Source organism: Fusarium coffeatum (genome assembly GCF_003316985.1).
Source record: "Fusarium coffeatum strain FIESC_28 chromosome Unknown BRIP53273_contig_222, whole genome shotgun sequence".
NCBI lineage: Eukaryota > Fungi > Ascomycota > Sordariomycetes > Hypocreales > Nectriaceae > Fusarium > Fusarium coffeatum.
Window position 1 is genome coordinate 857 of NW_022158015.1, and position 22,683 is coordinate 23,539.

At 48.7% G+C, this 22,683-nt stretch overlaps 9 protein-coding genes across 9 annotated transcripts; 8 read left to right on the forward strand and 1 right to left on the reverse strand.

Annotated features, from left to right (window-relative positions):
* Positions 1-383: 383 nt before the first annotated feature.
* FIESC28_09087 (uncharacterized protein) lies at positions 384-1,883 on the forward strand (the record flags this gene model as incomplete). The annotated part of the gene is made up of 10 exons (XM_031163224.1): positions 384-491; positions 542-585; positions 634-771; positions 818-884; positions 935-962; positions 1,008-1,020; positions 1,069-1,134; positions 1,180-1,546; positions 1,596-1,680; positions 1,729-1,883. 10 exons carry the CDS (start codon positions 384-386, stop codon positions 1,881-1,883), a joined length of 1,071 nt encoding a protein of 356 aa, XP_031012647.1.
* A 1,553-nt stretch (positions 1,884-3,436) lies between these two features.
* Positions 3,437-5,898, forward strand: FIESC28_09088 (uncharacterized protein; the record flags this gene model as incomplete). Its single annotated transcript, XM_031163225.1, has 10 exons — positions 3,437-3,473; positions 3,529-3,649; positions 3,703-3,839; positions 3,890-4,138; positions 4,189-4,245; positions 4,293-4,634; positions 4,680-4,794; positions 4,845-5,559; positions 5,614-5,657; positions 5,709-5,898. The coding sequence occupies 10 exons, from the start codon at positions 3,437-3,439 to the stop codon at positions 5,896-5,898; spliced, it is 2,007 nt and encodes a 668-aa protein (XP_031012648.1).
* Positions 5,899-6,332: 434 nt separating this feature from the next.
* On the forward strand, positions 6,333-7,310 carry FIESC28_09089 (uncharacterized protein; the record flags this gene model as incomplete). The annotated part of the gene is made up of 2 exons (XM_031163226.1): positions 6,333-6,388; positions 6,440-7,310. 2 exons carry the CDS (start codon positions 6,333-6,335, stop codon positions 7,308-7,310), a joined length of 927 nt encoding a protein of 308 aa, XP_031012649.1.
* A 779-nt stretch (positions 7,311-8,089) lies between these two features.
* FIESC28_09090 (uncharacterized protein) lies at positions 8,090-10,054 on the forward strand (the record flags this gene model as incomplete). The annotated part of the gene is made up of 1 exon (XM_031163227.1): positions 8,090-10,054. The coding sequence occupies one exon, from the start codon at positions 8,090-8,092 to the stop codon at positions 10,052-10,054; it is 1,965 nt and encodes a 654-aa protein (XP_031012650.1).
* Positions 10,055-10,393: 339 nt separating this feature from the next.
* FIESC28_09091 (uncharacterized protein) lies at positions 10,394-12,289 on the forward strand (the record flags this gene model as incomplete). The annotated part of the gene is made up of 1 exon (XM_031163228.1): positions 10,394-12,289. One exon carries the CDS (start codon positions 10,394-10,396, stop codon positions 12,287-12,289), a length of 1,896 nt encoding a protein of 631 aa, XP_031012651.1.
* Positions 12,290-12,924: 635 nt separating this feature from the next.
* FIESC28_09092 (uncharacterized protein) lies at positions 12,925-14,355 on the forward strand (the record flags this gene model as incomplete). The annotated part of the gene is made up of 1 exon (XM_031163229.1): positions 12,925-14,355. The coding sequence occupies one exon, from the start codon at positions 12,925-12,927 to the stop codon at positions 14,353-14,355; it is 1,431 nt and encodes a 476-aa protein (XP_031012652.1).
* A 359-nt stretch (positions 14,356-14,714) lies between these two features.
* FIESC28_09093 (uncharacterized protein) lies at positions 14,715-15,502 on the forward strand (the record flags this gene model as incomplete). The annotated part of the gene is made up of 2 exons (XM_031163230.1): positions 14,715-14,931; positions 14,991-15,502. The coding sequence occupies 2 exons, from the start codon at positions 14,715-14,717 to the stop codon at positions 15,500-15,502; spliced, it is 729 nt and encodes a 242-aa protein (XP_031012653.1).
* A 129-nt stretch (positions 15,503-15,631) lies between these two features.
* FIESC28_09094 (uncharacterized protein) lies at positions 15,632-17,299 on the reverse strand (the record flags this gene model as incomplete). Its single annotated transcript, XM_031163231.1, has 1 exon — positions 15,632-17,299. One exon carries the CDS (start codon positions 17,297-17,299, stop codon positions 15,632-15,634), a length of 1,668 nt encoding a protein of 555 aa, XP_031012654.1.
* A 336-nt stretch (positions 17,300-17,635) lies between these two features.
* Positions 17,636-21,969, forward strand: FIESC28_09095 (uncharacterized protein; the record flags this gene model as incomplete). The annotated part of the gene is made up of 14 exons (XM_031163232.1): positions 17,636-17,844; positions 17,891-18,422; positions 18,467-19,163; positions 19,207-19,395; positions 19,441-19,579; positions 20,040-20,118; positions 20,165-20,241; positions 20,288-20,512; positions 20,559-21,069; positions 21,114-21,197; positions 21,241-21,369; positions 21,416-21,533; positions 21,580-21,788; positions 21,835-21,969. 14 exons carry the CDS (start codon positions 17,636-17,638, stop codon positions 21,967-21,969), a joined length of 3,333 nt encoding a protein of 1,110 aa, XP_031012655.1.
* Between the last annotated feature and the right edge of the window lie 714 nt (positions 21,970-22,683).

The following is a 22,683-nucleotide window of genomic DNA, read 5'->3' on the forward strand; positions in this document are numbered from 1 at the left end:
TGACATCAAGAAGTGCTGCTGCAAGAATAATGCAGTCACTGAACATGCATAAACAGCATCTGGGTGGCGACTATATTATGTATGACCCACCAACAAAGTCATCTTTTCCGCTACCCCGAGTGACACGTCAAGCGAGTGCAACATTCTTTCCGGCCCAATTGGTCCATGATTCCCCTCACCAAACCAGATCCGTCCTAAAGCCCCCCACAAACAAGTCTTCTTTATCCAACATTCCCAAGCCTCTTTTTCCCTCCCCCTTGTTCAGTTTTCCCCCTCACGCAAGAAAATCCCTTTCGAGACCTGTTGGTTTGCGTCAATTTCCTCCGTCACCAACAAAAATCCTTCCAAGCAGGGAGAGAAACAAGACACTGTGGAAGGACAATATGACTACATCTTCCGCTGAAGCTCCTGCGGCTCGGTCCGATCTAGCGTCGGCCGTCGAGTCGGCTCCGGCGCCGCAGCCAGAGTTAGTTCCCGCTGCTGATCCACAGGTGAGTTTACTGTGACATGACATGATGCAGACAAACACTGACTCCTGTAGGACGGCGATGAGACGGATGCTGATTCTGCTGTTGGTGATGACGCGTGAGACATCTCATTTCCCTTTTTGTCCGCTTTCGCTTACTGTTGTAGCGCGAGCTCCACTGCTTCTATCACGAGCAGCATTCTTGAGTACCGCACTATCCAGGGTCGCACGTTTCATAGTGATCGACACCCTACTGAGTACTTTACTCCTAATGATGAGCAGCAGTCTGCGTCGATTGATATCAAGTGAGTTTGAGGTGAAGGGTTGTGAGGTCATGCTGACGTTGGGTAGTCATCAGGCTTTGACGCTGCTGTTGGGTGGAAAGTTGTTCCTTGCGCCTATTAAGGACAATGTGCAGGTATGTGCATGCATCAAGGGTCATGTGGTGTGTTTCTCATCGTTTAATAGAAAGTACTTGATGTCGGTACTGGAACTGGTAAGTTTTGCGTGAAGTTGATGGTGACTTAGCTAACAATCATAGGTATCTGGGCCATGTAAGCTTGTCGTCTTATACTCCTCACTCATATACTTACCTCTTATAGCGACTTCGCAGATGAATACCCCGAGGCTGAAGTAATCGGCTCCGACCTCTCCCCCATCCAGCCTACGTAAGTTCCTTCCTCCATACTTTCAACCTCAACTCACATCACTAGTTGGGTCCCCCCGAATGTCAAGTTCGAGATCGACGACGCCACCCTCCGCTGGACATGGGACGATAACACCTTCGACTTCATCCACATCCGTTACCTGTTTGGCGCCATCAAGGACTGGACGTCTCTGTTCAAGGAGGCCTACCGTTGCTGTGCAAAAGACGGCTGGATTCAATCCGCCGAAGCCGATGTGCACATCCGAAGTGACGACGGAACCACTGACGACCTTGATGTTCTGAAGCTCTGGGCTAAGCTGTTCACTGAGGGTGGAAAGCTGCTTGGTAACTCTTTCTTCGTTCAAGAGGGCGATTTGCAGGAGAAGGGTATCCATGAGGCTGGATTCACCGATATCAAGAGTATTGAGTACAAGGTGAGCTCTTTCAAATGTGAATTCGGAGGTGTGTTACTGATCTTTCTAGTTCCCCATTGGCGGATGGCCCAAGGACCCTGAACTCCGCGAAGTCGGAAACTTTGTCCGTGCCACTCTCGAGAACGATCTCGAAGGTTCGTCAATTCCATCTCACCATCACCGCCCTCACTAACATCATTCAGGCTACACTCTTCTCCTCTGGAAGACCATCCTCCAGTGGCCCGAGGACGAGTACCAAGTTTTCCTTATGGAGATGCGCAAGTTCCTTCGCAACCGCAAGGTTCACCCTTACATGACCGTCCGATATGTCTATGCTCGCAAGGCAGAGGCTACCTAAGCTTTGAAACGATGGTGCGATTATATACAGGTGGGAAGCAAACAGTCGTTTACGTTTTAGCGTGGATGGTGCTGGGTATCGTAAAATATAAATAGTGCTTCATTCGTTGAGACTTTATCTTACATCACTATTCAAACACCCGTTATATCCGTAACGACATTACATGCTTGTCACAACCCTACTTTCTTAACTATGCAGTAATTGAGGTGCACACCATGACCCTGCATTGCCGATAAAATAGGTTCGAACACTAGACCGGTAACGTAACCACTCCCTGGCGTTGCAGCCAATTCTGGTCAGTAAGCGTGCGCGTTCATGAGTCCTAAACAGCCCCGAACCTCAGCTCCATGACTCGCTGGATTGGCGGACCAGTAAATTTTCTAGTATCGGCATTACCCGTTCATTTCAAGAGGGCGATACCATTTGAGCGATTACGAAACCAGAATCGAAAAGCGTAGCCCACCCACAAATTCCTATGCGATATTTGATCGCTTACCTGCATTCTAGGGTAGCAACCAACATGGGTGGACAAGGGTAGTCTACAGCAAGTTCATCAAAGCAACACACAGACATATCACAGGGCAAAATAAAGACTAAGACACCTCGATTAAGTTAACAAACCCCTGGTTCAGCTACGTTAGCCAAGACAAACACTCGATCGGACAAAATGCTTGGCTAGCCCTGTGCGCGGTTGATTGGATACGGATATAAGCACGGAAGGGGAAAGGGGAAACATTCAGGGGTTTGGAAATCCAGACCTGGCTGCGGGCGTTAAAGGAGCGTGGTGGAGCTGACGAGAGACAAAGAAATTGGTCACAATGCGAGTGAGCACATGCTTGAAATGTCGATTTGAAACCAATGGCATGACAGCTGAAAATGCCTCATGGAGGCCTCAGCAAGTGCCATCTCACGACGGGCGATGTTTGCTACAGGTTAAGCGGAAGAAGCAATTAAGCATTGGTAAGTAACGCGACTTTAAGGCCGTTGAAAAAGTGTTTCAAGACCAAATCCTCAACTAGAGGACACGAACGATTGAGTTCGGATTGATGAGCCTGATGATGGCACTGAGATGATTCTGATACAGTAGTCCCCCCACTTCAGCCACGTTCCCTCGCGCTAACAGAATCAAGCTTTTTTGACTCCGATCTTCCCTGGGCGCCCGCAGCGGTCATCTGAGCCCCCTTGACAGCCATTGGTCCATTCGTAACTTTGCAAAAAAGCAGGGTCTCACTTCAAGGCACTTCTACTCTCGCCTTAGATGCTACCTGGAAGCAAGTATCCTCCTTGGACGAGTCATCAAAGAAATGAAACACCCCACGAGGGCGAGGTCAAATCCAGTTAGCTAAGCAGGCTGTGTAACCTATTCAAGCTGGACTGTACGAATGAAGCAATCCGATGATAGTGTGGGCAGGAAAAATAAATTGCTCAGGCCAAAAACAAAAGGCCCTTTGCCAACTTGTTTTCCCTTCCTCGCTCCTGCATCTCCTCCATTCCGTGCTGTCATACTTTCCCAACTCCAAATCTGCTTTTCACTTTTGCCAAAAGTCGCCAAGATGTATCGCCCTCCTATAAACTTTCTCACTTTGCATTGTAAGGTACTTCGCGATACGATCGACATGTGATTGCTAACGGATGAGCGGTGTAGATGCGTACATCATCTTCATGGGCTTGCTGGCCCTGCCAATTCTGTATCCCTATGGGAACATGGATGCTATTGACGCGTGGTTCTTTGGAGCCAGTGCGTCAACTGAATCTGGATTGAACACGTCCGTTGCCGATTATCCGTTGAAGCTAAAAGTTACTGATGGTGTGTTTGTAGCATCGATGTCAAGGCGTTGAAGACGTATCAGCAGCTTTACATTTACTTCATTCCTATTTTGACGAACCTCGGCTTCATCAACATCATCGTTGTTGTCGTGCGTCTTTATTGGTTTAAGCGACACCTGAAACGTCTTGGTACGTGGCTATCTGTCTTTTGTTGACGAAGAGGGCTAACTGTTTTATAGCACCGCAGATGGTCGATCGCCGAAGCGAGGACGTTGAAGATGCCTACGATGAATCGAAGCTCAAGACCGACACCACCGGCAAATCGACAGTAGATACAAGTATCCCTGTTGGGACAGAAGGCGAGGCAACAGAACGAGATGAGCAGAGGCCGGTCGCTCGTACCACAACTATCTCGTTCGATCCCTCTTCCGAAGCACATACAGGAAACACCACTTTATACATCCCAGGCCCTCGTGCTCGCGAACATGGTAAGATACATCGCTCACCTACTTTATGTCATCGTGGCTTACAATCGCAGGACAACCCATCGTCGCAAAAGCCCATGGCGATGACCATTACGACGAATCCGATGACGGTAAGTTCCCTTCTCGACCCTTCTCGTCCGTCACTAACACCCTCCAGAAGACAGAATCAAGCCCGTACCCAGCACAGCATCCGCTCCCGCAACATCCATGCGTCGCCGTCGCCGTCTAAGCAACGACGATCTTCAAATCACGGCCGCCAAATCCATCGACCGCGTCGCCAACGTCGCTGCCTCGCTCCTAATCCTCGGCTCCCAAACAACACGTCCTCGATCCGTACACTCAACCTCCCAACAAAAACAACAACTTGAGGTCCCTTTCCTGTCGCGTCAGGCTACCATCGGAAGAAATTCGCAGTTTAAGAATTTGACTGAGCATGATCGGGAGGTACTTGGTGGTATTGAGTACAGGACTTTGAAGTTGCTTCTCAAGATCGTGACTTGTAAGTAAAGCACTTTGATGCTGGAGATGTGTGCTGACTGGTTAGGTTACTTCTTTGGTCTTCATCTCTTTGGAGCTATTTGTCTCGTCGGTTGGATTCATACCGCGAACTCCAAGTATACCGATGTTCTTGATGCCGCTGGTCAAGACAAGACATGGTGGTGAGTACCGCTTGACCCGCTACCTTGCCAGTCCTTACTGACTTTGCTAGGGGTTTTTACTCTGCCCAAACCATGACGGATAATCTTGGCTTCACCCTAACACCCGACTCAATGATCTCCTTCCGCGATGCCAGATGGCCCATGATCCTGATGAGTTTCCTCGCCTTTGCCGGAAACACTCTCTACCCCGTCTTCCTCCGGCTGACAATCTGGATCATGTCTAAAATCACACCCAAGAACTCCACAACCCAGGAGTCCCTCACGTTCCTTCTCAACCATCCTCGTCGATGCTACACTCTTCTCTTCCCTAGTGGTCCAACATGGATTCTATTCGGAATCATCTTCGCTCTCAACTTCGTTGACATCCTTCTCATTATCCTCCTCGACCTGAATAACCCAGAAGTATCATCTTTGCCCCTCGCCGCGCGTATTCCTGCGGCTATCTTCCAAGCTGCTTCAGCGCGTCACACCGGTACAGCTTCATTTAATCTTGCAAATGTCAACCCGGCTGTGCAGTTGAGCTTGCTTGTTATGATGTACATTGCCATCTTTCCCATCGCGATCAGTATCCGTGCGTCGAATGCGTACGAGGAGAAGTCGCTTGGACTTTGGGAACACGAGGAGTCGTTGAATGAGCAGAACAGCAAATCATATCTTATGACGCATATGAAGAACCAGCTTGGTTTTGATCTGTGGTACATTTTCTTGGGAACATTCTGCATCTGCATCGCCGAATCGAAGAGGATTGCAGATGTCAAGGATCCTGTAAGTTACCACTTTTCTTTCCCAGATGTGTTTATACTTACCTTATCCTTTTAGTCATTTTCTGTGTTCGCTATCCTTTTTGAAGTTACTTCTGCCTAGTAAGTCCTCTTGTAGCATCCCTGATCCTGCTATAATTGACACTCGTTTAGTGGTAATGTCGGTCTAAGTCTCGGATACCCAACCGTGGCCACCTCATTGTGTGGCATGTTTGGAGTCTTTGGCAAAGTCGTCATCTGTTTCATGATGATCCGTGGACGCCATCGAGGTCTTCCTTATGCCCTTGACCGAGCTATCATGCTTCCCACTGCACGAGTTTCGGAGAGTTCTGAGGACGCTTGAAGGAACGAGACTTTTGCTGATAGCTATACATTGGGGTTACTTTCTAGATAAACGCTTAGAGTATACAAATGAATGGTGACGTCCTTTGCTACTTTTTGGTTATTGAAGTAATATTCTTTTTCGATGTGAAAGGGCTTCTTAAGCTCTGGGATCTCTGGCATAAAGCGATCGCCCGATTTGGAAGTGTTGCCGCACCTCTTGTTGGTCCGGAACAACCCCATCCGAATGCCTCCGCTGTTGTTGGTTCAAGTGCTTGGTCATGCAACCGTCAACGATTGCTTACGCTTCACTAGAATACCTTGCCTCAACCCGTCTAGTCAACTCACATCATTCATCTGCCAGGCTGCCAAGATTTCCTCTTTGTGTTCTGCAATCGCCATACGTTTGCGAATTTAGAGCGTATCATCAACGCGTAAAGCCACGGGCCAGCAAATATGGCCGAATCCCTTCCATGCCCTTCATGGATTTGGTCCAACAATTCCAACGTCCAGTACGTAAGAAGCCGAAACGGGGCTTTAGTTGACCTCTAATCGGACTTCAGTGCCGCCAAAGATCGGACATGGTTCGGCGCCGATTATACGCCCTTTGACTCCATGGTCGGCTCCATGGCGGGGGAGACCCGTACGCCCGTTGTGGGGATCGGCACCGTCGAACTCCCCGTCAAACGGAGCCCCAGCGCTACCGGCCCACGATCTCACGGCATCCTACGACTGCGCAACGTCCTTCACATCTCCACACTCATTTGCAATATCATTGGAAGTCCTATTTTAGACGAATACACCGTCCATACAGGCTTCGATGATAAAGATACGAAAGGCACCATCAAAGATAAACACAGTAGGAGCGCCGCCTATTTTGACCCCCGCATCAAACCTTTTCAGGTGAGATTGAGCGGTCCACCTATCGGACCTCGGGTTGGCCCTGCTCCATTTGAAGTGTCTAAATTGTACGTGATCAACGTGCTATGGGCCGACAGTGAACGGGAAAAATGGGAGGATCACCGCGCCAGCGAAGCTTTGCAGCAGGCGGAGGAGGTAGGCCCACTTACGACAGAGGAAAAGCAGTTTCTCAAGGATCACTGGGGCAACGAGTTCAAATTTCTGATGAGCCACGGTCTCAACATTAATAAGGATGACGATCGTGAGGAGGGCCGTGTAGTCCTCCGGGCCATCATGGCCGGCAGTGACAGCGACGACAGCGATTCGGGTCTGGACGACCCTAACGAATACCGCCCGGAGGTCCAACTAGCTGAATCGTATTTTGACGCCGACCAAGTGAAGTTCATCAATAAGCATTATGGTGATCCGCTCACATTCATGATCACCTTTGGGCTGAAATTCTACAAGGCTGATGACTGCCAAGAGGCGAGGTCTATTGTTGAGAGCCTCATGTATCCCGATAGTGACGAATAAGCACTCCGTCAGGCCCTACATGAGTGGAGGAAAGGTTCTAGAAAAAGACCGGTCGGCTTCACAAGCTGTTCAGTCAATATCAGACTGACGGCGATAGTGGAGGACTAAAAGTGTCAGGTCAGGCAGAGGCTAGAGCAAGAGCGAAGAGACGGCACGGAGCAGTCAGGCTGCTATAAGAAGGGTTCAGACTTTTGTTATCTGGTGTATCCTACCTGTGACTAGGTGGAAGGGCACCATTAATCCTCGTCATCCTACAAGAGGTTTCTAATGGCTTCTGTATGCGTCATTCTGCCAGTCAGATCTGGAAGTGTTGAGATCATCGTATTGGTGTGTTCGGAAAGGGAACCATGTGATTGGTTGGTTCTCGCCCGCTGAGTCACAATCCTTCAGGGCTGCTAGTGGACGTTACAGAGGAGGATCTCCCAGGGTAGAGCGCTTTTAGTGGCTGCCTCGGATTTGGGAGCGCCCTATTGGTCCAGGTCTTTATGAAATGACAAGCAGAAGATAGATCATAGCAAACCAACCCGGCGATAAGATTGATTATGATGGATGATTATGCACCTTGCCGGCATGATTTAATGGAACGGTTGTATTGATAGGTAGGGTCGGTCTTGGGGATTTAGTGTAGGTACTTCAGGGGGATTAGCCTGTTCCTTCGCTTTGCCGATATGACCGGTTCGAACAATACGGACATATATAATATCCTACCGTTCCTCCATGATGTTCTCATGGGATGGCACCTCAGGAACTCTACCGCTCATAACCATCAATTCTTGACTATGACATCAAACACTCTCTTCATGTCCCCGGAGGAGTCAGCCCGGATCCACACAACCATTCAAAACAACAGCAAACAACGTGAAGAACAGAAGGGCCAACCGAGAGAAATTCAAGATGCTAAAGCCTTGGTAGAACAAGCAGTTTCGACGTCTCTCATGCAAGACCTCTCTTCAGCGGCGTTCAGCTTCGGTGCACCCAACAAGAGGAAGGACACAATGCCGGCATACGAGATTGGGAGTCCTTATCTGCCTTGCACAGAGAAGCTCGAGGATCTTACGCCGATGAAGCTTTTTGACCTGAGAATGGAGACACATCATAGAGGATATTTTCTCCTCCTACGCCGTGTTTCACCTGTTGTCATGTTGAAAGCTTCATCATGGGCTGTCGTGCGGGACGGCTCGGAGGACGTCGAACGACTTGAGATGTTTCTTCATAAATCCCAACATGGGCAAGATAGCTTGGACACCGCCTCAGAGTTCATTGTGAAGGAACCTTACTACACTCTCAACACCAATGGAGAACCCACCATCCGAGTTGATCATCCATCAGACCTCATTATGACAGAGATAAGCGAAAGCCCCGAGTCGTGGCGGAAGAAATATACCGGCAATTCATCGCATGAGCTACCTTCAGCCGAAGCCTACAAACAGAAGGGCAATAACGCGCTCTTGAAAAAGAAGAACCATGCTCAAGCGCTCTTCTACTACAGCAAGGGCTTAGAACTACCACATCATGCCCAAGCAGACGCCGCCGTGCGCAATGATTTGTACCGGAACCGCTCTTACATTAACCTTCAACTCCAGCGGTTCGAAGAGGCAAAGTCCGATGCCCTATCTTCCATTTCTAACAAACCCAACGATGAGCTTGATGCGAAAGCTTACAATCGTGCCGGGCTAGCAGCCTATAGTGAAGGTAATTTCCCCGAAGCCAGAAAGTACTTTGAAGAGCAGGAGAAACTGCAGCCCGACGACCAGCATATCAAACTTCACCTCAAAAGAGTCGATGCCAGACTTAAAGAGGCAACTGAGGGAGTTTGCAACATGGGTAGAATCGTCAGCTCGTTGACAAAGAGCGGGGGTCGACCTGATACTGCATCGTTCGATGGACCGACTGAGATCAAGAGTAGCCCTGGTGCTGGGCGTGGCTTGTTTGCTACGAGGGATATACAGCCAAACGAGATGATCATGTGCGAAAAGGCCTTCTGCGTTGCGTGGAGTCACGAGCCTGGAACATTTAGTGCGTTGGTATGCGATACCCGAGAAGATGCTGCCATCAAAGTGTTTCCTACCGGCTTGCACAAAGCTGTTGTGCAGAAGCTACTCAACAATTCATCTCAAGTTGGGAAAGTGTTGAAGCTTCATGGCGACTATAAGGGCATGGGGAGTAACCTGGTCCAAGTCGATGGTGTCCCTGTGATCGACACATTTGGAATCCACGACATTATCCAACGCAATGCATTTGGACCCGGTCAACAAACCGAAGATGAGGACATCAGTAATGCAAGCACAGGGTTATGGATTCGAGCTTCATACCTCAACCACTCATGCATCCCAAACGTGAAGAAGGACTTCATCGGTGATCTTATTCTCTTCCGGGCTACGAGAAAAATTGCAGCTGGTGAGGAGATTACCCACGCTTATGACGAGTCAAGCAGTTACAAAGTGAGAAAGGCAGCTATCAAAAGGACGTGGGATTTTGTGTGTCGATGTCCGCTGTGTCTTGTCGAGGAGAAGGAAAGTGATGATGTGCGACAGAGAAGACGGGAGGCAGAGGAAAAAGCAAGGCTGTTTGTTGAGATTCATAATCCAGCTGATCCAAGCAAGTTGCTGGTGAGGAAGGCGAAAGTGTTGAGACAGGCACTGAGTGAGACGTATGACGGTAAGGCGTATGAAGGGCTGCCAAGACGGTCGCTTACAGGGATAGATGAGTGGCTTGGTACGTCTGTCGCCCGCCAGTCGATATAAAAAAGCACCCTATGTGGAATGCCAAGCTTATTTCCAACTTTCAATTGAGCTGTGGCAAATTTACGTTTAAATTGGTAGCCAGGACTTGCTGTTGTTGGGGCCGCTCTTGCGAGTCCTTGTATGTTTGCCTTGCAGTATACCTAGGGCTGTGCACGGCGATTGCGATTGTGATTGTGATTTCAACATCGCTCGTCATTTCCCCTCGCTTACTCCGTGTCAGTGCCTGATTGGCAGTCAAGTTTCCTGGCAAGACCGAGTTTAAAAGGACCTTCATGACCTGATTCACGACTATACCATATCCAACAGTGCCTTGACGCTCATACTAGCATCTCGTACAAGATGAATTACAGCTCCGAAATGATTACATCAATCAAAGAATGGTTGTCCATCTGCGATAATTCCCATACCGCGTGCAAAGATCCATCGAATGCACAGTCAGCCAGGCCTACTTGGCTAATCGATATTCAGGACCAATGTATTGTACAAGGAAATGCGCAAGGAAGATACATTGCTCTCAGTTATACTTGGTCCGATGTCATGGGTTTGCCCAAGGATGTGGAACCCCTGCAACTAACCATTAGCAATGTCCATGAGATGAAAACACCCGGCGCCCTTCGCAAAGAAGCATCGAAGTTACCCAATGTTATCAAGGACGCGATGGAGTTGACCTCTGGAATGGGAGAACGGTGGCTATGGGTGGATAGGCTCTGCATCGTTCAGGATGGGCCGCAGAAGAAATCGGAATGCATGCGTATGGACCATATTTACTCTGGCGCATATTTGACCATTGTTGCTGCTACAGACTATGATGGAAGATACCATGATGATACTGTTTACCATATATCGGACATAGACAATATGGCTATTGTTCCAAATATCATACACCTCTACAAGAGGCTGAGACATTCAAGATGGGCTCAGAGGGCTTGGACCTACCAAGAATACATCCTCAGCAAACGGGTCGTCTTCTTCCTCAAGACGGACTTCTATTCGCAGAAGACGGAAATCTTTTGGCAATGCGAGATTTCGATCTGGGACCAAGTTTCTCTCCAAGCATATCAGGATAAACAGTCATCAGTTGCAACACTTATGGCGGCGACACACTCGACAGTTCTCAGAAACCTCGGAACTCCAGTGAACCCCGATTTCGAGCTATATAGAGATGTAATATGTCCCTACAACGGGCGGTACCTCTCCTATCAGGAGGATGGTCTATCTGCATGTTTGGGAATCCTAAACAGGCTTGAACCAGCATTTCCCGGAGGCTTTATTTTTGGTCTTCCGAGGCTTTATTTCGACCATGCCCTGCTTTGGCAGCCACTCAAAACGCCTTTCCTTTGTGGTTACTTCGGAAATCAGCTTCGTCGATTATCGACCCGTCGACCGTCGCTACCGTCCTGGGCGTGGTGTGGTTGGCAATGCTTTGTTGACCCCACGAGCCTCCTAAAAGCCTTCAGCCTAAGTCAACCTTCGGATCAAATATTCGGAACAAATCTTCGGACGTTGGAGAATCTCGTTACCTGGAAGCCCGCCGGCGCAGACGGCAAAGATAGGAAAGTCCTAAGCCAAAGATCAAAACCTTCATCTTCGCAGTCGAATCTGATAACAGCCCGAGTTGCAAGCGCATGTTTCTTTTCTGCAGCCACGCTTGCACTTGCACGGTGGGGTGGCCAAGCCTATGATGACAGTTTTTCAGCGTTTACTAGAGCTTCTGCTAATACAGTGCTCGGTGAAAAACCATTGAATGATTTGCCAAGAGTGGTTGTCGTCCAAGACCACTCTGGTCTGTTCTCAGGGTTGCTGCGGGTAACAGGAAACTCGACTCGTGAAGAAGGCCAAGAAATGAAGTTCATAGCCGTTTCCCAGGGACGTGCAAATGGCCGAAATCTAAACAAAAGCTTCGAAGAAAAGGTTTTTCGTCGAAGTAGATATCATGACGGAAGGCCATTTCTGCCGCTCTACGATGAATATGAGCGGTGGATAGGCATTCATGTCGACAGCCCGGGCACTGTGACTGCTCATGGAACGTATCATGTTACTGCAGAAGGTGTCTGTAAGCCTAGTTTTGACCCTCCAGTTGCGGTATATGACGATCAGACCGTTTATGAGTTTTTTAATGTTCTCTGGGTCGAAGATGGGGAAGACGGAGTCTCATACAGAGCCGGCTGTGGCTACGTGTTGAAGGATCGCTGGGAAGGAATGGCGCCTATTGAAACAGACATCACCCTTGGCTAAAGCCATCAATGCAAGTCGGTCAAATAAAGCACCGCCTTTACAGTCAGTTGATTAACTCTCGAAACACTTTCCGCATTCGTCTATGTAGTCAATAAGGTAGCTCGAAAGGACTTCCATAAACGATGTGGTGGAAGGATTCGTGCAGCCATTGCGAGCCTGGATGGGTTAGCGCTGATCAGGCACTTGGCAGGGCATTCTTCAAAAGGTCCTCGTGCCATCATCATTCTACAGTAGATAGACGAGAAGACAGTGAGTGATAGGATTCACCGTGAAGGAGAAGAAGGGAATAGTGAGAGATGCGCTGTTGGTTAACATATCTCAATTGTTCTCAAGATACTCGGGTGCGTTTGAGATTTAACTTAGCGGGCAAGCTCATTCGGCTAGCGACAGGTGACAGGGCTGTTAGCGCTGGATTGTCCGCTAAAGGTCAACCCGGACCGTTTTACGTCACCATCTACAGTGGTCTGCGGCGTCTGCCACACCAAATCAACCATCGCGCGATGAGCTCCTCAGCTGTAAGGATAGACTCGGCCCCCTCCCGGTCCCGACGGGAGATGATCAATAGTATATCTCGACCATCAGCCCGCTCTTGAGAATTCCGATAACTTGACAAGTAAACATCCATAAGTTCAAGCATGGGAGTCATACAAGAAGTCAACACTGCTGTAGCCAGCGATGCTCCACCACCATACACATCACCAACAAGCGCAACCCGTCCCAAATCATCCTTCTTCAAAGCCCTCACATCGAGTCTCCGCTCCAAACCCGATCCCCTCGTCTCGGCCCTCTGCCACGCCTCCTCCCGTGGCGATGAACAACAACTTCAAGCTTTTATATCCCAAGGAATAAACATCCACGGCCGAAACGAAGATGGAAACACACCCCTCAAATGCGCAATCCTACAAGACCAAGCAGGTGCTGCACGAATCCTCATTTCCGCAGGCGCAACGACTAATAAACTCCCACCGTTATTCAAAGCTGCTGCTATGGGCAGTCTGAACGTAGCCAAAATATTGCTTGATACTGAGGATGTTAATGCGGTTATGAAGAACGGACAACCTTGTTTCGTGGAGGTTGTTAATAAAGGGAATTTGGCGGGTGTGCGGTTTCTTCTTGAGAATGGTGTTAAGGCTGATGCGACGGTTTGGCCTGGTGGAAGCCTTCTTGCTCAAGCTGTAAAGAAAGGCCAAGATGATATCGTCGACCTTTTATTGAACTATGGCGCCGATGTTAATAGTGCTGATATCAACGGAAACTCGGTCCTCAACATCGCTATCCAGGAAGGCACTGCCAAGTTGGTAGGAAGACTTCTCGAACAAGGCGCCCAGACTCAACCAGCGACTATTCTCTGCACTACTGTTCTTGAATACACGATCAACAAGAAGCGTCTGGACATTCTGAGACAACTTGTTGCTGCTGGTGTCGATCTTGGATTGACAGATGCGCACAATCAACCCATTCTCATCAAAGTCATCAGGAACTGTCTTCTCAAACCCCAAGACAAACTCGAAGTCATCCGAATCCTCCTCGACAATGGCGCAGACCCTAATACAACAGATATAGTCTTCGGTCTTCCCGCGCTGTGCCACGCCGTCGAAACAGCCACCCCAGAAATCGTGGAAGAATTGCTCACGCTCGATGCAGAGACCAAAATTCGCATGCTAGGTGGACAAACGATGATAACATACTCCATCGACGTGAATCATCGGAACCACATCAAAACTCTGCTCGCGTATGGTGTTGATGTTAATGAAGTTGACGGTTTGAATAGAACGCCGTTGATGTTGGCCATTTTGAGGCTGGATTTTAACATGGCTAAGATGTTTATGGATCATGGAGCTGATCCTGCTGCTGAGGTTAATGAGGGTGCGATTAAGTTTATTAAGGCTTTGAAGAGGAGGGATTTTCTGGAGATACTTGGTCTTACTGGTGAACCGAGGGTACCTGTTTTGTCTCCTGCTAGAGCTGGGCCTTCTTCGCGCGTGGTTGAACCACCGGCTTCAATCGAAGAGCAAGCACCTGACGTTCCGCCGCCTTCGTATGAAGTTGTCGTCGGAAAGGTTTGAATGGCTCCTCTAGCGTTGCATCTCATGAACTCAATTGACTGATCTTTTCTAATGCCGTGGCGCGTGGTAACCCCGAAGTAAAGGTGATGATGACGCAGTGTTGACATAAGCTCGGGGACCATCATCGACTTTTTCTGTGAGACCCTCAAAAACGCGAGCCTTAGGTTGATACACACCAAATTACCCCTCAAACGACGTCCTCAGGTTGGTAGTCTGATTAGAAATACAATTCGAGTATTTAATCAATTAATCTTCTCATTCAGTTCAATTTCTTTCTCTCTTCTGCGTCCAGTTCAATTGCATCAATTGACTACTCAATTCCCTTTCAATTCCATCTTGAACTTTGCTTCTTATTTATCATGAGCAACAACGAAATCGCTGAGAACGGATGGACCGCCGTCCCTGTCGACGCTGGTAAAATGTTTAAGGATGGCCCATACATCAATGAGCCTGAATACTTTGATATCAACACCGTCCAATTCCCAACCGATCCCATTGTCGAAAAGACTCAAAAGCACGCCAGGGACAATCTGCAGAAGCAGACGTACAATCACTCCATGAGAGTCTTCTACTGGTGTAAGTCCCTTCAACCTCTCCTATTAAAGGGTAGTCAATTGACTGACTAACTTCGTCAGCAACCATCATCCTCAGGCAGCAATTCCCAGACCACAAGTCCCTCTCCCCCTCAACCCTCGCCCTAGCCTGTCTTCTTCACGACATCGGCACCACCGACAAGAACATGTCCTCAACCCGTCTCTCCTTCGAATTTCAAGGCGGTTTCCAATCCCTCACCCTTCTTCAAGACTGGGGTTCAACACAAGACCAAGCCGAAGCCGTCTGCGAGACGATCATCCGTCATCAGGATCTCGGTACAGAGGGAAACATTACGTTTCTGGGCCAGTTGATCCAATTGGCTACGATTTATGATAACGTGGGTGCGCATCCCAACGTAGAGGATTTTGGAAGGATTATTCATGAGAAGACTCGTGAGGAGGTGAATGGAATGTTCCAGAGGGAGGGTTGGTTGGGATGTTTTGCGGATACTATAAGGAAGGAGGAGGGGTTGAAACCTTGGTGTCATACTACGCATATTCCCAACTTTGCGGAGCAGGTTGAGGGGAATGAGTTGCAGAAGCCCTATGAGTGAGCATTACGGAAGGATGGGTCAAGGTAGCAGTTTTCAGACACTCATTTATAATTTGTCTCTTGCTTCTACTGATATACCTTCTTCTAACGTCTCGCAAACATCATCTCAGATCTGTAGACCAAAACTATCCTAGTACCCAGAAACATCCGGCCACTCCGTCTCAATACCCTCCTTAACAATAATATCCCTAAACTCCCCAAAAACCTCACTCTTTCCCTGCACATCATGCGGCGCCACATCCCTCTCAAGACAAAAAGCAGCCAACAACCCCGCCGCCTCACCAATATTCCACTCAACAGGATGCAACCGATAACATCCATTAGTAATATGCGTGGTCCCAATATTCTTCGATCCAGCGAGCAAATTCGGCCTTTCAACTGGTATCAATGCACCGAGGGGAATTTCGAATGGACAGCATGCTACATCGATGTAGTTGTCGCCGCCTGTGGAGGGGTGTAGGTCGATGCGGTACATTCCTACGCCGACGCTGTCGGGGTAGTGCACTGCGCCTTGAGACCCTCGGACTGAGAGGGAGAGATCTTGTTCCGTGATTGTCGTTAGGGCTTTTATGCGTCTGGATTCGCGGACGTAAGGTGCCATGGCGAGACCGTGTTCTGTGCCTGTTATGTCGCCGCGCAGTCTCAGACCTGGATAACCTGTTCCTTTGCCATCTGCCCTTGGACAGTCTGTCTGGAGATAGTACAGCATACTATACGACAAACTCGCAGCTTCAGCCAAACGTTGCTGTAGTTCATCTTCCGACACGTCGATGATGGGCTTCTCAAAGTAATCGATCATAGGCCAATTAACAAGACAAATATCAGACTGATAAGCGCCAGGTGTAAAGTTATCTTTTGCCGCGATACGTCGGAATGTCCAGAGATTCATGTCTCCGCCTGACTTGCGCTGATCAGATATGACCGACGCAGGATCATCGTTGGGATTAGGCGTGAATTCTCGCTCCACGATTTCCAGCGTTCGAGGATGTGGTGCTTTGAGACCGAGGAGCGGCGCGCCCCAGAAATCGGGGTGGCATTTGCGCCAGTAGTCGTACTTCTCAGGTTTGGGAATCGTGTTGTCTTCGCCTTCGATATGGTCCACTGCGAAGCAGATTGACACGGCTTGTGAGTTCTGAGGTTGCGCTTCTTCGGGTGCACTCGGTTCGCCAGTATCCTTCTTCGATTCGAAACCAGTGACATAAGCAGTCTTTGTCAAAGGTAACAGATCTCCCAATTCTGTTGCATCAATGACATACTTTGCATCAACCGTAAACTTCCCCTCGAGGTCCAACTTCCTAAACGTAACAGATCGCACAACCTGCCCGAGCATATCACAAGAAACAGCCTTCACACGTTTCTTGACAGTAAGCAATCCACTCCCAATAAACGGCATAAGCATAGCTTCAATAACAGCCACCGCAACCCTGGGCTCATGACAAAGCTTGCTAACATGTCCAGCACCAGGATTAAGCTGCGGTCTTCGCCTCGCGCTTTCCGTCAAAGGATAATTATCGCGATAGTACTCTCTAATACCATCTCTAAGAGCACGATAGGAGCGCGTAACGCCGAATTGCTCAACCCAGGTGTGTTCATCTGGAGGAACGGCTTGGCTTGTTAACTGACCACCTAGCCATTGATATTCTTCCGTGAGAAATACGCGTTTTCCTCGTCTGAGAGCGCCGAGGGCTGCTGCGACGCCGCCTAAACCGCCGCCGACGATGAGGATGTCTGTTGAGAAGGATTTGGGACGGGTTTGGAGATGGGCTGTCTGCCATGGTTCTTGGTGTAATTCACCCATTTTGCGTATAGGCGCAGATGATCAATTGAAGCGAGATGATAATTCTTAAAGTGTAAGTATTCTCATTGCTGGGAGGTGGCTCTTTTGTAACATGTTTGCTTACGATCAACAGTTTGTTTTCACTGATCTACATTCTCCTTCCCAACCCGACAATCCCCGTGAGGGGTCACACCAATATCACAGCACCATTATGCAAGCCCATCACACGACCAACAGTTGCCAAGACAAATGTTGTCTGACACAAAATATGCATCCCCCGCCCTCGGGTACTTTTTGCAAATCTCCCCGATCCTTGATCCACAACAAAGACACACTGCCAATCTACAGTACTGTACAATGGCAGAGACAGACACGACAGACGCGCCACGCAAAAGACCTCGTCAACCGACGTCAGATCCCAAATATCCTCGTAAACGAAGTGTAAAAGCCTGCCACGTATGTCGTGCGCGAAAGACAAAGTGCGATAATGTGCAGCCGACATGTGGATTCTGCGCGTCGTTGAATATTCCTTGTTCGTACGATAATACGGAAAAGGATCATTCGCAGTATGTATTATGCTTGTTTTGGAGGGTAATACTGAGTAGATTATAGGTTTGATCCTGCTAGTTTGGAGATCCTTCGGCAGTTGGGGCTGATCATCACGTCGCAGGATGAACTGGCGCGGACTGTTCAGGCAATTGCTGCTCAATCGCATGCAGGATCAGGTCTGTCTCAGAGTCAGAATCTGGGTAGCAACTGTGACGTGACGGCACAGACGCAGAGAACTGTTCCGACTGAGTGGTTCGCTGGACAGCCGGAGTCAGCGTCTACGACGCCTGCTTCTTCGGCGAGTGTAGCTGCTGTGAGATGGTTCGGGATTCTGGCGAATGATGCGCCGGGTGAAGTGTTCACAGAAGCAGATGCTCTCCAAGGGGAGCTTCTAGATACATCAACAGATGGACAGACCGAAAGTGATATCACTCCTTTGCAGAGAGCCACTCGGGCAATCGATGCACAACCCGAAGTATCTGATAGAAGAAGCAGTGTCTCCGAGGAGAGTCTGTGGCAGGCTTCTGAGAGCATATCGCTCCTCGATCAAGAACAGAGCTTGTTTCAGAATTTCCTGCATCGGATATGTTCATGGGTAAGTCTATTATAACCACTCTCAAACACCACTGATAGTTCTAGCTCGACCTATTCGACCCAGCCCGGACATTCTCCACACGAGTCCCCCATCTCGCCGTCCGAAACGCGGGTCTTCTAAACGCCATCCTCGCCCTCTCAAGCTACCACCAATCCCTCGACACAAGTCTTCCACCCTCTCAACGTCCCGACCAAAACATCGCTTTACAATATTACTACCAAACGCTGCACTACGTCCAAAAGGCAATGCGTTATTCCTCTTACCAAAATAGTCAAGAACTTATGGCCACAACGCTAATGGTATCAACATACGAAATGCTCCGCGGGTCACGACAAGATTGGCAACAGCACCTTCAAGGTGTCTTCTGGATTCTAAGATCTAGACAAATTGAAGTTGAAACGAGTAGTTTGGAAAGTACGACTTGGTGGGCTTGGCTAAGACAGGATATCTGGGTTGCGTTCAGGGAGAAGAGACGGACGTATAGTACGTGGATGCCGAAGAAGGGATATGCGGAATTAGATAGTCATGAGCTTGCGTCTAGAGCTGTCTGGATTATGGCGCAGGTCATTAATTTCTGTGCTGTGGATGAAGTGGAGGGGAGAGTTGGTTGGGCGAAGGCTTTGAGAAAGTTGTTGGATGAGTGGCAGAGACACCTTACGGTTGAGTTTTCGGCTTTGCCTACGATGGGGAAGTATGATGGGGAAGTGTTTAAGCCTCATCTTATCCATCCACAATGCTTTGGTAGGTCTCATATCGAGATACTGTACGTGGCTGACAGGAATAGGCCTCGCGGTACAGCTTCATCATTGTTCTCGAATTCTCATCAACGCTCATGAACCACATCTTGATGGTATACAAGGTTTGCTAAAGCGCCAGAAGGAAATACAAAAAGGTATTGAGATGGTATGTGGGATTGGCATGACGCTTACGGAAGATGCATCAAGTATGCTATCTTCGCAATGTCTCTTCATCGGTACGTTCCCGTTACATGAATCTGAAGTGTTATTAATGGTTATAGCTGGCATGTTCATGCAAGATCCTCGTCAAAAGGAAGCCGTTTTAAATATGTTGGATGCTTGTCAGAAGAGATGCGGATGGCCTACACCTTCATTGAGATTTGAACTAGAGGCAATTTGGAAGAACCCTGATGCTCTGTGGTAGATAATGAAATACGACACTGATCTTGAACGTGTCGTTTGTTCTATCGAGTACACCTTTGAGATTCACATCTCGAAACCGAATAATGAGAAGTCACATCTCCAGTAGTCCCATGAACAATGTCTCACTTGGCATAATCCAACCAACATAATTCCGAAAACTCGCATAAATACGACGTCAGCACAGCGCGCCATAATTCCTCATCAGTCACTAACCGACACTCCCCGAAGCCGATGATCCCCGCGCCCCGGATGATCGACGTAGCAAACAACCTCAACCCCGCATTGTTCAATCCCGGAGAATAAGGGTGGCACTTATGCATCCGGGCCGTGTGACTCCACTACTTAAAAGGATGCTGTCGTAAGATTTATTTCCGTTCCTTCAAGATCCTTTTCTTTGCGAGAAGTGAAGTTTGTTGTGAGAAGTTGAAGACAAGATGACGATACATGGCATGTTCAGGCGCATCGTGCGCAACGATGCTATTCTCGTCGATCCGCCTGAGATCTACAACTGGCGAGTCATCGCCTTGACAGCATCAGTAAGTTCCCCTTCATCCACTTAACGAACATCACTAACAACCAAAGGCATGTTTTGCTGGAGCACTCTTCGGTGTAGACGCCGGTATCATCGGCGGTGTTCTCGCCATGCCCGACTTCAAACGGTTCGTCAAACCTTTCCCCCTCATGACAATTTGCTCATATCTCTAGTGAATTTGGTTTCGACAATCGTTCAGACAAAGCAGCCGCCGATCTCGCCGGCAATCTCGTAACGACTATGCAAGCCGGTGCCATTGGCGGCGCTTTGATCTGTAGTCCCTACGCTGATTTGAAAGGTCGAAAACCAGCTCTTCTCATGGTCGCCATCACAGGGTTCGTGGGAGGAATTCTCCAAGCGTTTTCGTATGGTCATTTATCAGCATTCTATATCGGACGGTAAGTCTCACCTACTCGTTAAAGGGCAGGCTGTTAACGGGATTAGGTTCATTGAAGGCATTGGTCTCGGCGCAGGAACGATGCTCGCACCAACATACGTCTCCGAAAACTCCCCCCGCGCCATCCGCGGTTTTCTAGTAGGATTCTTCCAACTCCTCCTCGTGCTAGGCGGCATGACAGCCTACTTCATAAACTACGGCTCCCTCCTGCATCTCCCTGGAAAAGCAACATGGATGGTCCCGCTAGCCTGTCAATCCATCTGTCCCGCCTTGCTCTTCATCAGCATGCTCTTCTGTCCCGAGTCACCACGCTGGCTTGCGTCAAGAGACCATTGGGAGAAGGCTGGCGCTGTGTTATCTGATGTGAGGAAGTTGCCTGTTGATCATCCGTATATCCAGCAGGAGTTGTTGGAGCTCAAGACGCAGATTGATCAGGAGAGGGCTGTCATGCAGGATACTGGTTTTTGGGCTTTGCAGAAGGAGTGTTGGACGCTTCCTTGGAATAGGAAGAGGGCGCTTTTGACGGTTGGGATCGTTACGTGTGGGCAGTGGACTGGTGTAAGTTTCGATACCTGATCTGGTGAACATTGCTGACGAGTTAGACTGGCGCTATCAATTACTATGCCCCAACTATCTTCAAGGACCTCGGTCTGAGCTCAACTACAACCGCTCTCTTCGCCCAAGGAGTAAGTCTCTCACTCTCAAAACCTACAATCACTAACATATCAGATCTACGGCGTCGTTAAAGTCGTAACCTGTCTCATCTTCATCTTCTTCCTAGCCGACTCCCTCGGCCGCCGTAAATCCTTCATGTTCGGCGGCGCGATCCAAGCATTCTGCATGTTCTTCATCGGCTTCGTAAGTCCCCCTCGCCAAACTTAATACTTCATGCTGATAAGATTAGTATTTGCGCTTCGGTCCTGAACCTGGAGAGAACGATCATCCTCCTCCAGCAGGTATCGCTGCTTTGGCGATGGTGTATATCTTTGCTGCAGCTTTCAACATGAGTTGGGGACCAGTTTGTAAGTATAGTCCCACAAGAGGCTGAAGGTGATGCTGATGGTATAGCCTGGATCTACGTCTCCGAAATTCCAACGCAGCGGCTGAGGGCAAATAATGTCGCCCTCGCATCATTCACACACTGGGTTCACAATCTCGCTGTTTCAAAATCGACACCCGTGATGCTCCTACACGATCCGTACCGAGCATACTTTATCTTTGGATCATTTAATTTATTCATGGCCATCGCTGCGTTCTGGATCCCCGAGACCAAGGGTGTAAGTACTTCCTACCCACTCCACCTTCAAATGCTGATATGTGTAGATCTCGCTTGAACGTATGGATGAAGTCTTCGGCGTAGCAGATTTCTCAAAGGTCGAAGATGTGGGTATCGCAGCTAGTCGAGCAACGAGAATTGACGATGAGAATGTGGAGGATGTGCAGCCGAACAAATCATGAGCTCGTCACATAGTATATTTCAAGATTGTGGATAGTATTAAATGAACCAAGCTTAATTTTCCATTACTCGCTTCTACAAAACTCGTATCGTCCTTCACCTAATCTCGCACGAACCTGAAACCCGCAAAAAAGGACTCCATTCGCAGTACTCCCCTCACGTGGAAACGTGGAGACAAATTTTAAACGACTTTGCTTGGTCGGACCGTAAAACGAGACAAATTGATGTTGATCCGGCATTTTTTCCGGAAGACAATTGTATGATCGACACATCGATCGGACCGGAAGCATTGCCTCTTTCCTTTGCCATGCCATTTCTGCCAAGTTGCAAGATTTGGCGTAGGGCTACCATTTGGAGGCTGGGTGGCGCTTAGATAAGGATCCTTCATCTGAAAACGGTCATATTCATCTGACAGACATCTAAATACGACAAAATGATCTGACTAGAATCCTGTCAGCGAACCTTGGAAGCCAGCCACTGGGAAGCATGTCATTTCATCACAGGGCTGTCGTACAAGCAAGCATCAGACAATCCCAAGTCCCGCTCGTAAACTGATCAACCCCTAAACTAACCAAATTCGGTAAAAGCCCGACAATCACGGCAAACCGGCAGTTCAACAAACAATTCAACTCTTGGTCAATCAATGAATAGGGGAAGTGGTTGTTGTTGATGTGAAGATTTGATCAGATAAAAAAAAACAGATGCTAATGCGATGC